Source organism: Mirounga angustirostris, unplaced genomic scaffold (assembly GCF_029215605.1).
Source record: "Mirounga angustirostris isolate CCGP_5_RB_7025 unplaced genomic scaffold, mMirAng1.0.hap1 SCAF_13, whole genome shotgun sequence".
NCBI classification, from domain to species: Eukaryota; Metazoa; Chordata; class Mammalia; order Carnivora; family Phocidae; genus Mirounga; species Mirounga angustirostris.
The window spans coordinates 64,357,817-64,374,453 of NW_026991721.1; the positions used below are offsets into that span (position 1 = coordinate 64,357,817).

At 46.7% G+C, this 16,637-nt stretch overlaps 1 protein-coding gene across 3 annotated transcripts in view; it reads right to left on the reverse strand.

Moving 5' to 3' along the window:
- DKK3 (dickkopf WNT signaling pathway inhibitor 3) overlaps positions 1 to 16,637 on the reverse strand; it is a 43,724-nt gene that overhangs the window by 24,076 nt on the left and 3,011 nt on the right. For all 3 annotated transcript variants that reach the window (XM_064577100.1, XM_064577102.1, XM_064577101.1), the window contains 2 exons: positions 10,394 to 10,528; positions 7,494 to 7,577 (listed from right to left, as the gene is read on the reverse strand). In XM_064577100.1, the coding sequence (XP_064433170.1) occupies positions 7,494 to 7,577; positions 10,394 to 10,528 (219 nt within the window). The remainder of the gene's footprint in view (positions 1 to 7,493; positions 7,578 to 10,393; positions 10,529 to 16,637) is intronic.

Genomic DNA, 16,637 nt, shown 5'->3' on the forward strand with positions numbered 1-16,637 from the left:
GGGTCAAAAGGGTATTTGCCTTGTATGGTTGTCACGTGGATCATGGGAGGGGAAGTTGGTCAGATCCCAAGCACAGAGCCTGGCGCACTGCCAGGACTCCACAAAAAGCAGCTCTTACCTTCATCATCATCTCTTACTATTAACGTCATTATGGTCATTAACTACTATCGAGCATTCAATACATCACAGCGCTGATGGGCTGGTCTGAACTGTTACCAGGATTTACCCTGAAAATGAGAAAGAGGTGGCTCTGGAGACGGGTTAGTTAATCTGGTCACTTTCTGAGCCGTACGGACTAAATGAGGGATAGGGTGGGATGTTGTGGCCTTTGATACAAGGCTCAGGGGTGAATGTGGTCCAGGCTGCTCTCGGGGGGTCCGTAGGTCCCAGCAGCAGATGAACAGCCACACGCCTGCACGGGGAGCTCTTCGGCCCCCGACATGCTCCGGCTACTCAGAAGCCGCAGAAATCGGCTTGTTCTGCAGCAGACACCATCAGCCTCATGAGATTTCAAGTTAAATCACTGTCACTTAGCTAGTGGCCCCAAGCAAAAGCAGACTGTTCCACTTCTAAGTAAAAATTTCCAGATTCCAATCTCTGAGGCCAGGCATTTTGTAGGGCACAAGGGACTCAGACCTTGAACTTCAGCAGGATTAGGCAAAACTTTGTCCCCACCAAAGTGTCCACCATCTAAACCCAGTGTTCGTGGTTTTTTCCTGTGGGGATTATGTGGAACCTCAACACATTGTACATACAGTACAGGTCATATGAAAATGTTTCAGACACAGGATGTTACTAACTCAACACGTATTTCTAATTCCTTGGCTGGGCTCTAGAAGCCCTTGCTGATCTAATTTCTGCTCCCCCCCCCACACACCCTCCTCTGCTGCGTCCCCAAGCATACATCCAGCTCTGGCACTCTAAACTATGGAGTGTTCCTCAAACATGGTCTTCTTTCCATACGCCTCCTTGACTTTGAACAGAGAACACTTCTACAAGGAACGCCCTTCTTTCCCACAACTGAGAATTCCTAGACATCACTCAAAATACAGGTCAATTGTCACCTCTTCCGGGAAGCCTGCCGAGAAATGTGAAGGGTCTAAGACCTTAGTCTACTTTCAAGATGACAAGTGAGCCTTCACAGTGTCATGGACGGCAGGAGAAGACATGAGACTCCTGGGTCAGAGACAAAGGACCTGATTGCTGACAGCGCAGAAACAGCACAATTGCAATGGTTCCAAGTCCCATGGGGCAACACAGAGGGGCCCCGGGGATGCTGTGCATTCAGTGGGTATGCATCGGGGCTAAGGAATGTCAAGCTTAGAGAACCCAAATCTTCTATAATGGACTGCAGTCAAAGCTGCTCTGCTCTGCCCAAGACAAGGAGCTGTCTCTGTCTTCCAAAGCTGCTTGCTGTACATTCTTGACAAGACAGTCTGACAAAAGGGCAATGAGTGTCATAAAATGAGCAGAAATGCCAGAGACTATGAAAGACTGTCTCCCAACAAAATCCTCCCTGCTCCCTGATCTGGCACCTGCACAGAGCTCCCACCATGCCCCGGATGACCTCTGCCTTAGGAAATATGAATTCACCTCGTAATGACCTGTGTATTTGTTTGGCCCGCTACCAGCCTGGGTGCTCTCTGATGTTAGGGACTGTCTTTAGCATTTATAGGTCCGACAGGCAGGAAGTGCTCGATGAATGTGCAAATAAATGAATGAGTCGAATAAGCAATATTGGGAATTTTGATAGCTATGGTTTGGGGGCAATTAAATAATAACAACAGATGGCTGGCATTTACTGATGGCTTACTCTTGCATTCCAGGCAATGTATGGCGTGTTTTTTACCTGGATTGTTTTATCCACAGGACAACGCTATATGGAAGGTACTTTACGAACCCGCCTGTACCTATGGGGAAGCTAAGGCTTAGTGCAGTTAAGGAATTTCATCAAAACCCCACGGCTCCTAAGCAATAGAGCTGCACTTTGAACTGGATCTGCCTGTAGCCAGGCACTTAGCCACCCCGCTGACGGGCTCTCATATGGGGGTGTCTAAGCATCTGTTGGGGGTGTTTGTGGAGGGGTGAGGGGAGAAGGAAGGAGGGAGTGCCTGTCTTTTGCATTTACAGAGATGGAGGCAATAGCCTGCATGTCACCGTCACCCACTCCCCCGAGTGACTCATGGCCCATCAGCCTCTTCACATGGATACTGAATGCTCGGAGAGTTCTCCCCGGAACTTCACACCTTCCTAATCTGCCCCACAGTGGGGCAGATGGTGTCTGGTCTTGGGAACAGTCTGGAATGCAAAACTGACCTTTCTCCCTGCGCAAGAGAGTAAGGATGAGCCATATCTGTGAGGCCTCTGTATTTGCTATGACTCACAACTCAAAAACAGCCATTCCTCTTAAACTAAATAACCAAAGAAATATAAACAAAAAGAAGATCTAGATGGTCACCCGCTGTAACAGCCACCGGTGGCTGAGGGTAAAATTAGCACAACCTTTCTGGAGGAAAACTTGGCAGTATTTCTCAAAATGTTAGATATGCACCCCCTTCGACTTACCCATTTAACTTCTAGGACTTACACAGTGAAACTACTTGCAAAATCATTTAGAAGTATAGATAGACGTTATGGCAAAATTATAAATAATTCAGAAGCTCCTTTTTAAAACATTAAAAATATGTAAAAATTGATAAAGGAAAAATCTCTGCACATTTCAATTCCTCCAGGGATATCTACTATTGATGATATAGCATATATTTTTGCTCAGCTTTTTATGCATACTTTTTCTTTCAGAAAATGAGATTCTTTTATATGCAGAAGATGTAGACTGTATTTTCTATACTTTATGTAGTACATATACTGCTCTGCGATTGCTGTTTTTTCACTTAACGTTTTATTGAAGGCATCCCTTCATATCAGCCTACATGAAACCCATATGAAACTCATTTGTTAACTTCATACTATTTTGATTTGGGAAATAGAATCATGTATATTTAATGAACTCCCTTTTGAAGGATGTTTAGGTTGAGGAGAGTATAATGTAATATAGTCTGCTTCTAGCTCAAAAAGAAATGCCTGCTCCTTAAAGTCGGCCCACCCACATCAAATTTTACTTGGGGATCGTTTATCCATTTCTCAGAACCATCCAGAGCGCCTCAATTTTTCCTATAATTTTTTCCTACTGGATTAAGGCACAAGGGCCTTATACTTGGCCAGAAATCACAAAGTCAACTCAAACTATAAATTTAGAAATGCAAACGTACCCAGATGTCTGGTTATAGGACTAGAGACCTGCAGGCTCGCACAAGACTATTTTAGCACTCTTACAACCCTAAGTGTCTGTTTTCTGTAGAAACCTGTATACATTCTGCCAACTTCCTGCAACTTGTCAGCACCTGACCATCCACTCTTCTTGTCACTCACTGTGGCCCCTCCTTCCCTCAGTGTGTATTCCCAACGCCAACGCCCCAACCAGACACAAATGACTCGCCCAAAGGACAAAAAGCAGAGTGAGTCAACCTGAGCAAAGAGCTCTGGCGAAACCTGTGACTCAGAGGGTGAGGCGGGCCCCTGGAGAGCTTAGCCCCAGGCTACAGACATCAAAGGGGAGAAGCCCCGTGGGGGCCTTACACAGACCCTCAGCTGCCCGGCAGATTCCATTCTTTTTGTAGTAGGTTGCTGGGAACCAGGGGAGAAGCCGATGAGAACCCAGTTTTAATTACTTTTCAATAATAATGAGCCTTACACAAAGAGCTTTTATAAACCTTGCCTTCCTAGATTCTCACCCGATTTTGCCAACCAGGGATTATTAGCCCCGTTTGGTAAACAAAGAAACTGAATCACAGAGTTCAGAGTTCATAAGGGTCAGGACAGGGTCTGAACCCAGGTGGGCCTCACACCTTTTTCTGCCTGGGACTCCACCTTAGCCTCCCCGCCCAATGGGACTCTCCAGGAGGCAGGGCCGCTGGGAGCGGACTGAGTTTCTCTAACGGACTCATGCTCTCCCCTATGCATTTCTGTCAAAATAAACCTCCTATGACTTGTTACCATGGTGTCCTTAGCAATTCCACTGAACTGATAAGGGCAACTCCAGCATCAAATGTCAGGCTACCAGGAGCAAACAAAGCTGGAACCCCACCCGTGCACTGATCATTCTCTGGGCCAAGGTAGTCTTGGTGACTCGAATTGCTACGATTTGGCTGTTTGGGGCAGTGAAATGTACCTGCGGCTTCAGACGTCTTGAGCAATCTCTTGGAATTGGTTCGACGTGATTGAACCTGTAGGTTCCAACTGGGTATGTTCAGCTGGAACAACAAACCAACCCACTCTTCTAGATCACGTTCTAACGTGAAAACTGAAAAGACAGCAAAAGCATGATGTGCTAAGCTTTGTCATTGTGAGCCGGAGCTTAATGAGAGGACATGTCCCTTCAAAATGGGGCCTTGGCTAATTGGGCAAGATTCTTCACGTTTGGGGACACAGTTCTATAAATAAAAGGATCTCGCTTATGCATCATGGCTTGTCCCCTCTCTGGCTTCCGGCACGCCACTTTCTTTCTGATCCCTCTGCTCATAAGTAGCCCAACATCAATCAGTCCACCCACTGGCCCGTGAAGGGAGCGGGGCTGAGGGCTCAGAACAAAAGCCTCACAGAAAGACGCCAGACCCCATCACCATCGCAGGGGCCCTCAGGTGGAATAATGAGGCACGCTGGCCTGTTCCCCATTCACAGCTGAATGTAAAAACAGACCAATGCCTTGGGCACTCTGTGCTAAATTTCCTCGACAGGCATACAGGATTACTGCCTGTCACTTTCCAGGGGCCTCCTCGGGTTACCATACATATTAATACACACACCCACGTTTGAAGAAAGGAAAATAGGGCATGCTTGGTGGTGATTTGTAATTGAATTCATCTGGGAATTTTAAATCCTGAAAATTCAGCCCAGGTTTACAGTATTTTAAGGTTTGAACAGCATAGGATTTTGTCCTTTTGAATGGCAAATCTCTTCTCTTTTCCATTTCAGAGAAAGTTTCTTTAGCTCGGCAGGCCTTTCCAAACCAACTGCAAAAATCATTATATTCAGAAACTAGGGAAAGGGACAGTGGTGACGTCCATCCCTTTACATCCCTTGGAAGGCAATCTAGTCTTTACGGTTTCCTACTCACTTAAAAGGAGCTCCTTGTCTCTGTAAAGATGGTGCTCAAGCCCTAGCCCAATTGTGTTGGGACAATGGTGACCCGGGAAGCAAAGAGGAGTTGAATGGGAGACTTCTGTGCGCACGCGAAACCAGCTCTCGCTTCTCCGACTCTTGGCAAAGCCACACTGACAACGAGAAATGCCACCATTTCTGCCACATGATATCCCTTCCAGAGGTGGCTTGAAAAGTCTCCAGCCTGTTCTCTAAAGACCCATGGGATTTGCCAGACACTGGCCAGTCCAGCATCAGGTGCCCCACAACTCCTTTCTAGCCAAGCAAATCGGGATTTATTCCCACAGAGAAACTCAATGAGTTCCTGTCCCAAGGGCCTCAGCAGAAATCAAGAAAAACTCGGTTTCTGGGCTCTATCTCTTACCGTCTACCTCCTGCATTCTCAAGGCCATCATGTATGGGAGTTTGGATTGCACACCGCACAAAGGCACCGCATGTCCTCCCTCACAGGGTGGACCCAAGAGACTGTTCGCAGGTGTGGAGATGCTGGGCCTCCCAGCTGGGCCCAAAGCACAGACGCCTATGGGCACACAAGAGCACGCACACCTGGGCAAGCTGGTGAGCAAATTCACTGACTCGAGCACATTCTTGGCATCTTCAAGATCTTCTCTCTCCCCTGCCCACCACTCTCGGAGCCTCAGTTCCCTTACCATGGGGCTCAAAACCTGACCCGCTCCCCTCCCTTGGGGGCCAGCACAGGGGGCACGGGGTGTGGGTGTGGCAGGCCACCTGTGCTCCTGGCTAGTCACTGTCAGACCTGCTGCCCTCTGGGCTCTGAGAAGCTCCTCGGAGCAAACATGGACCATTGTGCAATAAGATGCTTTTTTTTTTTCACTTGACAACAAAGACTATTTTTCTTCTCTAATTCACCGCGCTGAGGGTTCTATTTCCCTGCTCTTTCTATTCCATGGCTTCTGCTGAGGCTTTCCTTTTCTCATGGGGCCCCAACCAGACCTAAATCTGTAATACTCTGAAGCTTTTCCCTCTTGGTACCACGACCATATCTATGGCTGTTTGTTTTGTTTTTCCTTCCCTCTCTCTCTTCCCACCTTTGAAAGCTAGCTTCTCTTTCCTCCTGACCTTAGTCAATCCTGTTTCCACTTCAAAGGCTTCTGTGACCGGGGTGACCCAGCCGGTAAGTGGCAAACTCACGCTTCTAGCCTCGCTGCTGGAGCTCTTTCCGTTTCAGCACAGATCTTGCCCCCACCCAGGTCCCTCAAATGGTGGGCCACCATCATCACACACAACCCTCCGGACCCCCCGGCCTGAAGTAAATGTCTGAACTCAGTGCCAGGAACAAGCAAAAAGATCCCACCAACTACCAACCACATCAACACCGCCTCCCTAGCTCCGATGGGTACACTTCTCTTCCTGTGATGATGCCAAAAGAGCTGAGGAAAAAATCCCTGACCCCCTCGGAAGGCCAGGGAAGCGCTCTGCACCTTGGAGGGTAAGAACTTGTAGCTGAAGTTTGTGTCAGGCATCTGGGCCCAGAAAGACTCTTGGGGTCCCCACAGAGGACGCACACATGTTTACGGCTGGCCACGTCACGTGGCAGTCATCTTGTCCACTCCTCACCAGCCATCCGCATCTGAAGCCAGCCACCTCTTTGAGAAGGTAAAGTGCACCTGAGTCACCTGGGGCCTGGGAGTCTGGAGACTAGTGACTCCAATTGGGTCATCTCCCGACCTGGTCCCAGGCCCTCCTTCTGTGAAATGTTGCCCCTTCCACCACTAGGACTCTGTCATTTTGTAAGAACCATCCCGCCACTGGACAAAGCAGCACGCCACTGTGGAGTAGGAACCATCACAAGGGGGCCAGAGCATGAGGCCTGGAGTGGGGCGACACCCCTTTTCCCTTAGGCCATGGGGTTCCACTAATTAAGGTGTTGTTGCTCTCAACCTGCCTGACCAGGGCCGAGATTACAAAAGGCCTGGCCACACCAGAGGCTTTGGGGATTCCAGGCTGGATGGGTCAGGTCTTGCTGCCGGGGCCCCCAGTCAGTGTACCTGGTACTTCCTTGTTCCCTTTCAGGGCTGAGAGGGAGCCACGCAAATGACAATGGAATTTCCTTTCTCTGTTGCTTCTGACGCAAAGAGCATTGCGCTAGAGCCTGTTACCAGACCGCATCGCTCTGGTCAGAAATGCAGGACCTGGGGAATCTTACTAGAAAGGAGGCAGGAGAGGTGAATGAGAGCTCCCTTCTGCCCACGGCCTGAAGTCTGGGGCACCCTTCGCAAGCTAAGGGGGTGAGCCCAGGAGAGAAGACAACTCACGTGGTTCCTTTTGCCTTCTTCATCTCCCACAGACGTGATGACCGTCTCAGAGAAGACCGTTTGTCCGGTCTGGTTGTTGGTGACCTACGGCAGAGCAAGGACAGTGAACATGAAACAGAAGGAATTCTGGGCAAATCTCACAAGCCGGTTTCTTTTTTTTCCCATCTTCTGAAGCAAGAGTGTCTGCCAAAGTCAACAGAATGCCCACCCGTCGGGCGGACAGGCCCCTCTCGGTGCAGCCATCAGAAACACAACAGAGTCTACCTCACGGGGCTGCTCCGCGGAGCGATGAGGGGGCTCTGTGCAGAGCACTCAGCGCAGAGCCTGGCACACGGCAAATACTCAGCAGGAGCTGTTCTTGGGGTTCACCACCCGACACTCAACGTCAACGTCCTTTTCAACAACGACCGGTCTGGGTGTCTCATCAAACGTCTCACGAGAAGCAAGCAGGTTTTAGCTACAGCTGCCCCCCTCCAGATTCTGGTGAAATATTTCATCTCAGAAGTGCTTAAGTACAAAGGGAGGCTCCCCTATCTGCTGTCTGCACCTGATTGTGTTCATCGGCAGCAAACGCCTCCAAGCTGAGCCTCCGCATCCTGCCAGCGCCCCAGGCCACTCCTGCCCCATCCGAGGTCCTGTCTAAGGAACACTTGAGCTGGGGATGAAGAACAGAAGGGATGCCGGCACAAGGAGGTAGGACATCTGGGTTCTTTGAGTCTCGGCTCAGCTACCAACAACCATCTAGTGTGTCACCTGGAATAAGTCACTTCTCTGATTCACGATGTCCTCATTTCTAGGTCATCTGTAAAGTTCCTGCCAGCTCCAGTATCACAAGGAGGCTGCATCCAGAACAGAGTAGAAACCCAGCCTACTTTGTCATAGTGGACCAAATTCGAGTTCTGGGGAGATAAGGATCATGTCTTCACCAACATACTTTAATACTTTTAGCTAAATAAATCCTCAGATTTTTGCTGAATTAACTGATGGCATAGTTTCTAAAAATTCTACGGTCTTTTACTGCAGGTACAGGTTGCAGGACTTCTAACTGCCTTTATTATACTAATGTGCATTTCCCTATCTCTAGGAGAAATAATTAAGATGTTTTCCAAATATGTTTCACCACCAGCCAGCCCCTCATGAAGCACTGCACAGGACAGACACTCCATGGAACCCACTGGAAAGCCGCTCCATGGTGCTGAGGACCTAACTTTACTGAAAGAAACAGGAATAGAAGAACAACTCGCTGTTGCAAGCGCTTTGTAGTTTACAATGAGCTCTCACGTACCTTAAGTCATCTGACTCCCAGGTTACTGTCATGTATGTATTGATCTCCCTATTTCATAAATATGGTTAGTGAGGGACGTAAAATTCAAATGATTTTTCAAAATCATACTAAGACGAACCATGAGAGACTATGGACTCTGAGAAACAAACTGAGGGTTCTAGAGGGGAGGGGGTGGGGGGATGGGTTAGCCTGGTGATGGGTATTAAGGAGGGCACGTTCTGCATGGAGCACTGGGTGTTATACGCAAACAATGAATCATGGAACACTACATCAACAACTAATGATATAATGTATGGTGATTAACATAAAATAAAATAAAATAAAATAAAAATCATACTAGTTACTGGTAGGACTCACACTTGGATTTTCCAACATCTACAAGAAGCAACCTTAAGCAGAGCCAAACCTGTTAGCTAATTATTGTCAAAGAAAATGACTCAATATTGGTTTTGACAAAAGCAAAACAATGACTTTTGGAAATATTCTCCAGTCCTCCGATGAGCAATGCTAAAGGATTCTGGTCAGCAGGTGACTCATTCATTTATCTGGGGGTGGGGTGGGGGGTACACACTGAAGCTGGGCCCATCAGCTGGGGGTACACGCTGAAGCTGGGCACAGCGGGAGGAGAGCCACACAAAGGCTACTTTATAATCAATGCAATGGCCCATAAAAATCGACCCCTTTATGCTCCATGACACAGAAACACTCTTGTTTCAACCAAGTCATTACCTGGGCCCTTGAACAAAAGTGGAGTCTCTCGTGAGAGCCATTGGGCCTTGCATATATGAGTTGAGATGAGTTTTGAGGTCAAGCTCCTTGATGCTCACAATAGAACATCAACTCGACAGCCTCTACCAATGACCCTGAATATCTACGCACCAGACTCTCTTCAAGAGAAACCAGGCTCACAAGATCTGCCCTCCCCGTCCTGCCTAAGTCACACCGGACACATCTCATGCCAGGGCAGGCTAATGCTACGATGCCTCTGGATTTGCAACGTTTTCTTCCTCAAGTCAGGCGGGGAATGAACCTGCTTGCTCCTCATGCCAGATATGAAACCAGAAGACACTTAGCCATGTGGCGGGCTAGAAACAACTCTGCTATAGAAATTTGAGTGGATAACCAGCAAACGAATATTCAGTCATGTGGCGATAGCATCTTCCCTTTCCGAAGACGGAGAATATCACATTTGAGTTCCTCCTAAGGAATCAGTGAAGATCTATTCACCAAACATGGCCTCTATTTCAACTCTCTACTAAAACACACATTAAAACCTCTGAGATAAATTCCTCAAATTCAATACTAGAGAAGTATCTCCCTAGACACTTGTTTGCACCCTTTTATCAAATGATAAAAAGCCCCAACCATTCCTTTGCAATCGGACTGGCAGGCAGCTTAGAGTTAAATTTATTACTTAAATGCAAAAGCAATTTAGGGTTCTGATACACAGCTCTCCCTCTTAAATAACTCCCTCACTTTCTCTGGTTTTTAATCTGTGTTTTACCAACTTCATTTGCATCTTTGGCTTGTGGATCAAATTTGTAAACAAGACCTTAGTTCTCTGATGGGACGGGGAGCTACAGAAGGGAGGTGGGCTGGCCACGGCCACCCTTACCTTGTGAATTTCTCGGTGCACATGGATGGTATTGTTTCCCACCTTGGTTTCCGTGTTGGTCTCATTGTGATAGCTGGAAGGTAAGCTTGCCACGTTCACTTCTGATGTTTTAGCAGCAGCTTCTTCTGCTTCCATCTATTAAATCAATGAACTTAATGAGAAAAATTGTTTTCTCTTGATATAAATCAGTCCATGAGAAAAAAAGAACCACTTCTCTTTTCCTCTTCTGCAATTACAAATAATGGTAGCAGTAATAGGTACCATTAACGGCCCACCAGGATAAGACATCGTACGAAATGTTTTACAAATAATATAGCCTTAAATCTCACAGCCTCCCTAGGAGGTAGGTGTGAATATACCCATTTTACAAATGGGGAGTGAGGCTCAGGGAGACTGGATAACTTCTCAAGATTGTCAGTGAAGGACATGACTCATGATCAGGGAAACGCAAATCAAAACCACAATCAAATATCACTGCACAACTGTCAGAATGACTAAAATAAAAAACACAAGAAACAACAAGTGTTGGCGAGGATGTGGAGAAAAAGTAACCCCCGTGCACTCTTGGTGGGAATGCAAACTGGTGGTGCAGCCACTGTGGGAAACAGTATGGAGGTTCCTCAAAAAATTAAAAATAGAATTACCCTATAATCCAGTAATTCCACTACTGGGTATTTACCCGAAGAATACAAAAACACTAACTTGAAGATACATGCACCCCGGTGCTTACTGCAGGATTATTTACAATAGCGAAACTATGGAAGCAGTCCAATTCATAAATGAATGGATAAAGAGAATGTAGTGTATATATATATATATATATATATATATATATATATATATGTATAATGGTATTATTCAGCCTAAAAGGAATGAAATCTTGACATTTACAAACACATGGATGGATCTAGAGGGTATAATGCTAAGTGAAATAAGTCAGTCAGAGAAAGACAAATACCAGAGGATTTCACTCATATGTAGAATCTAAGAAACAAAACAAATGAACAAAGAAAAAAAAGAAACAAGAAAACAGATTCTTTTTTTTTTTTTAAGATTTTATTTATTTATTTGACAGAGAGAGAGACAGCGAGAGCGGGAACACAAGCAGGAGGAGTGGGAGAGGGAGAAGCAGGCTTCCCGCTGAGCAGGGAGCCCGATGCGGGGCTCGATCCCAGGACCCTGGGATCATGACCTGAGCCGAAGGCAGATGCTCAACGACTGAGCCACCAGGTGCCCCAAGAAAACAGATTCTTAACTACAGAAAACAAACAGATGGTCACCAGAGGGGAGGGTCGTGGGGGGCTGGTGAAACAGGTGATGGGGATTAAGAGTTCACTTATCCTGGTGAGCACTGAGTAATGCACAGAATTGTTGAATCACTGTGTTGTACACCTGAAACTAATATAACACTGTTCATTGGAATTACAATCTTAAAAAATTCACTGTAGTCTATCCACTAGACATATAAAAAAGAAAAAAAGGACTGCCAGGAAAGGGCAGAGCTGGGATCTGAGCATGCTTCCATTGAACAGTCTTGGCCCCCAACGGGGCTGCTGGGGCCCCGTCCATCTCCCCGTGACCTAACCCGGAGGTCATGTGCATTCAACTGCCTTACATGCCAACAACCAGCCCTGTCTCTCTCTGAGAGCACTCTCTGGCTGCTCAGTGTGCTCAATCTGCACAGATGCTAGGGAGTTAACACCCCAGGAACCGTCCTCAATCAGTGAGGGACAGGCTATGGGGGAAAGAACCCCAGCTCCCTCTCCCCTCAAAGGGGCAGTCTCTCTCTGAGGACCCCCAGTGGACTGAGCCCCAGTGGCGCCTAGCAGTAACCTGCTCATTAGCACATCCATCTCTTCCCATCCATCTTACTTTCCCATTTCCTCCTAGTGTTTCTGGGATCACTTCCCAAATAAATTATTTGCTCCCAAACCTTTGTTGTAGGGCCTGGTGGTGGGCAGACCCAAACAGCCCCCAGGACAGCCCCTTTCCTGAGTTAGGGCCACAGCTATGTCTCCTTCCCCACCCCACCTCTTGGGTACAAGAGGGACCCTTGTAGAGGGTCAGCTGACTAGTTCCCAGGGTCTACCCTCCTTCTTGCTCTTCTTCCACATGTGTTCCTCTCTGGCGTCAGGTTTCTGAGGCTGTTCTCAGATCCTCCAGGTTCATGAGCCTCCATGACATCTACACCAAATATATCAGTCAACCTGAATCTGTACCCAATTTCCCCTATGGATTTACCGCCGTGCCCCACCCCGAGTGGGCAGTTGATAATGGGGCCAGCTCACAGCTGGTTGGACTCAAAAAGAGGCCACATCATGGACTGTTTGAGCCAGATACTCTCTCTCTAGGAATTTAAAACAAGAGACACAAAGAGAAGTTCTAGTTGGTGGCTGGCAGTTTTCCAACACTATCTTTGACTCTGAGCTATTTTTACTTCTTAAAACTAATCCTCAAAAAGATTCCCCTATTTTTTAAAAAAATCACTGTCTTCTATTCCCTTATGTACTAAATGAGGCACCTCTTTTCTTGTCTCTCCCAACCAGATTTGCTGAGCTGGGGTGGATATGGGGAAAGAATTGCCATGTTTCAGTGCAGCACAAAAACTCCAAGCGGGGAGTCTGGAAGACACAAAAGCTCAAATGATCAAATAAGGACTTGCTCAGAAACTGCTGTGTTTGACCTTGAGAGGATTGCCAAGATGTCTGAAACTCAATCACTGGCTTCACCATCATCATCATCATCACCATCATCACCATCATCATCACCATCATCATCATCATCACCATCACCACCAGGATCACCATCACCATCATCACCATCACCATCATCACTGTCATCACCATCATCATCACCATCATCATCATCATCACCATCACCATCATCATCACCATCATCATCACCATCATCATCACCATCACCATCATCACCATCATCACCATCATCATCATCATCACCACCACCATCATCATCACCATCACCACCAGGATCATCACCATCATCATCATCATCACCATCACCATCATCACCATCATCATCACCATCACCATCACCATCATCATCACCATCATCATCACCATCATCATCACCATCACCATCACCATCATCACCATCACCATCATCATCACCATCACCATCACCACCAGGATCATCACCATCACCATCATCACCATCATCACCATCATCATCACCATCACCATCATCATCATCACCATCACCATCATCATCACCATCACCATCATCACCACCACAATGATGGCCTCCATGTTTGGGCATCAGCTATGCCTGAGCCATTGGATATGCTATGGATGCTATGCATGGCTCCTTGGATACTCACAGCACCTCCATGAGGAAGGTATTGCTGCCCTCATTCTGCAGATGAAAAGAACGAGGTGAAGAGAAGTGAAGGGACCCGTCTATCGTCATCACATTGTTAGTAGGCGGCAAAACTCAGACAGAACTCAGGTCAGTCTGACTCCAGATTTGGGGCCTTGTGCAGTATGTGCTTCTGCCCTGCCTGAGAAGCTTATGCATTTACTGGGGAGATAGCAGAGCCCCACAGCTAAACCAGTTTGAGGATGATGATGATGGCTTCTAGAAGCAAGCCATGGGTTCAAAAAAAAAAGAAAAGAAAGGCCTCTAGGAGGAGGAGGAGGCACGATTGAGCTGGTCTCCAAGGATGGGTAGGATTTGAACAGAAAGCACAGAGGAGGCAAAGCTGTGGCTGCCTGGACAAGAATGGTGTGTGTTGTAGGCTGGGGGACAGGGTCCATGCTGGGCATGGGATAAAATCGTGGATGATGAAGGAAAGAGGGACTGACAGGCAGATCCAGGGGCAGTTCTAAAGCAGAGGGTGTTGGCCTGGTTCTCAACTGGGAGAGTTCATCAGAGTCATACCTGAAACTTTAAAAAGGTATCTATCATAGATATATAACCAGGAGAGTTAGGCCTGTATATTTACACACACACACCTGGATCCCTTCCCAGACCTGCTGAATTAGAACTTCGGCAGGTGCAATCCCAGGTATCAAAGAGCTTCTCAAATGATTCAGAGGTATTTCCTCCCCTCCACTTGCCCCCAGGAAAAAACCTCTGCTCCAGGTGATGGGGAGGGGTAACAAGTTCTAAAGACTAGTTGGTAAATAATAAAGAATCTGCAGACGATAGAGAGGGGTGTGAGGGAACTGGCCAAAATGAGGCGTGGGAGTAGGAAGTTATACCTGGGGGAGGAGGGGACCGCTAGGTAGCAGAGGTTACAAATAAGTCCAGGTGGGCCAAGCCCCGGAGAGCTAGCCATGAGGTAAGGCAAAATGTTGCCCGCAGCATGTCAGAAGGAAGAGCCAGGGTTTTGGAGTTAGGGAAGGTGGGGCCAAGTCTCAGCTCAGCCCAGAAGCAGCTGTGTGACCTTGGCAAGACACCAAGTGTCTCTCCACCTCAGCTTTCTCGTTTGTAGAGTGGAGATGGTCCTACCTTGCTGAGTGGATGCAATAATTAAGGATCATAAAATCCAAGTGCCTGCCTCAGTACCTGGCACCCAGCACAGACGTAATACATAGCTACTTTCATAATATTGTCCTGTAAGAAAGCAGTTTTAGGAGAGGTTAGTTTGCTAGGGTATGTTCGGGTAGAAATGGAAAGAGCAGACAGTAGATACCATGTGTTTGAAGAATTCTCTAACAGAATGAAGTGGTACGGAGCTAAGATAGGAGGCAGGATGAACATGAAAAGGACTTAAAAAAATTTTTTTTTTAAAGTGAGAGATCTTGGGGCAACTGGGTGTCTCAGTCATTAAGCGTCTGCCTTCGGCTCAGGTCATGATCCCAGAGTCCTGGGATCGAGCCCTGCGTCGGGCTCCCTGCTCGTCAGGAAGCCTGCTTCTCCCTTTCCCACTCCCCCTGCTTGTGTTCCCTCTCTCGCTGTGTCTCTCTCTGTCAAATAAATGAATAAAATCTAAAAAAATAAATAAATAAATAGTAAAAAATTTAAAAAATAAAGTGAGAGATCTTGGCGTGTTTTGTGATAGAAAAGATACAGCTGGAAAAGAGTAAGAGACTAAGATGCTGGAGAGGCTAAATCCAGAAGCAGAAGGGATGTCTTCATGTTTTTACAATTCCCATTGGAATCAGAATCCTCCAGTCTGGCTTTCAAATGATTGACAAGTTACCAAATCTGGAGTTTGCTTTGGGCTGAGCAGATAGTCTTTTTATAAAACCTTCTTCCCTCTCAACCAGTGGTTATTTCAATAGAATGAGTTAATAGTTCTCTAAGGGCACCACGAACCCCAAAGTACAGTTTACAATGGAAATTTCAACCACAACTATTACCACCACTAGCAAGAGAAACTTAAGCCCAAAGCAAGAGAAGTTGTGTCATAGAGGAGGAATGTGCATGTTATAAAATATGGCATTTATAGTTGGTTGACTGTGTGTGTCCATTAAAGGGGTAGAGTAGGAAAAATTAGAGAGATGAATCGTACTGGGGTTCTTCCTAGGACTGGGTGAGGTGACTAAGAATATTCCAGAACATGTCAGTTACAGATATCACAATGAGCAGGGAGGAAGGAGGGAAAGACAGTGGTTTTATCCTCAAAACACATTTATCAGTAACACAGAATATTAAGACAGGAAAGTAGGAATAGCCTAGATTGAACCATTTGAACATTTGCTTCCCCAAATAATGATCCTACAAGTAGAGTTAACTTCGTCTTTCCCTGAAGAGCAATCAACAGCTTGAGTCAGCTGGAATATTTAAAAGGTCAGGAAGTTACTTGAAAGAAGATTCCTGGAGCAACCATGTAAACAACGAATTCATCTGGCCTGGTCCTTCCCCTGGACAACAAGTAAACAGCAACTCTCCTGTGTTGATGAGATGTAAGGGGCTTTCTGGCAGTCTCTTTTTTAAAAAATTCATACTAATAGCCACAATCTCTTGAGACTCTATTATATATCAGATACTGCTGGTTCTTTGTTGGCATCATGCTGGTACTATTGATAGGATGATAATGGCAGCCATTATTTACTGAGAACCAACAATCTCCCATACCCCTGACAACAGCCTCAGGGTGGGGGGACTTACATCACACAACCTTACTTAACCCCATTTTAGATGGTCAGATAACTTGCTTTACTTGCATCAGCTCATTTAAATCCCCCCTTATCCTAAAGGGGGCAGGGGGAGGGGGGAGACATTTCCTGGATCCCACCACTAGTAAGTGGCAGAGCCAGGATCTGATGAAGGAAGATTT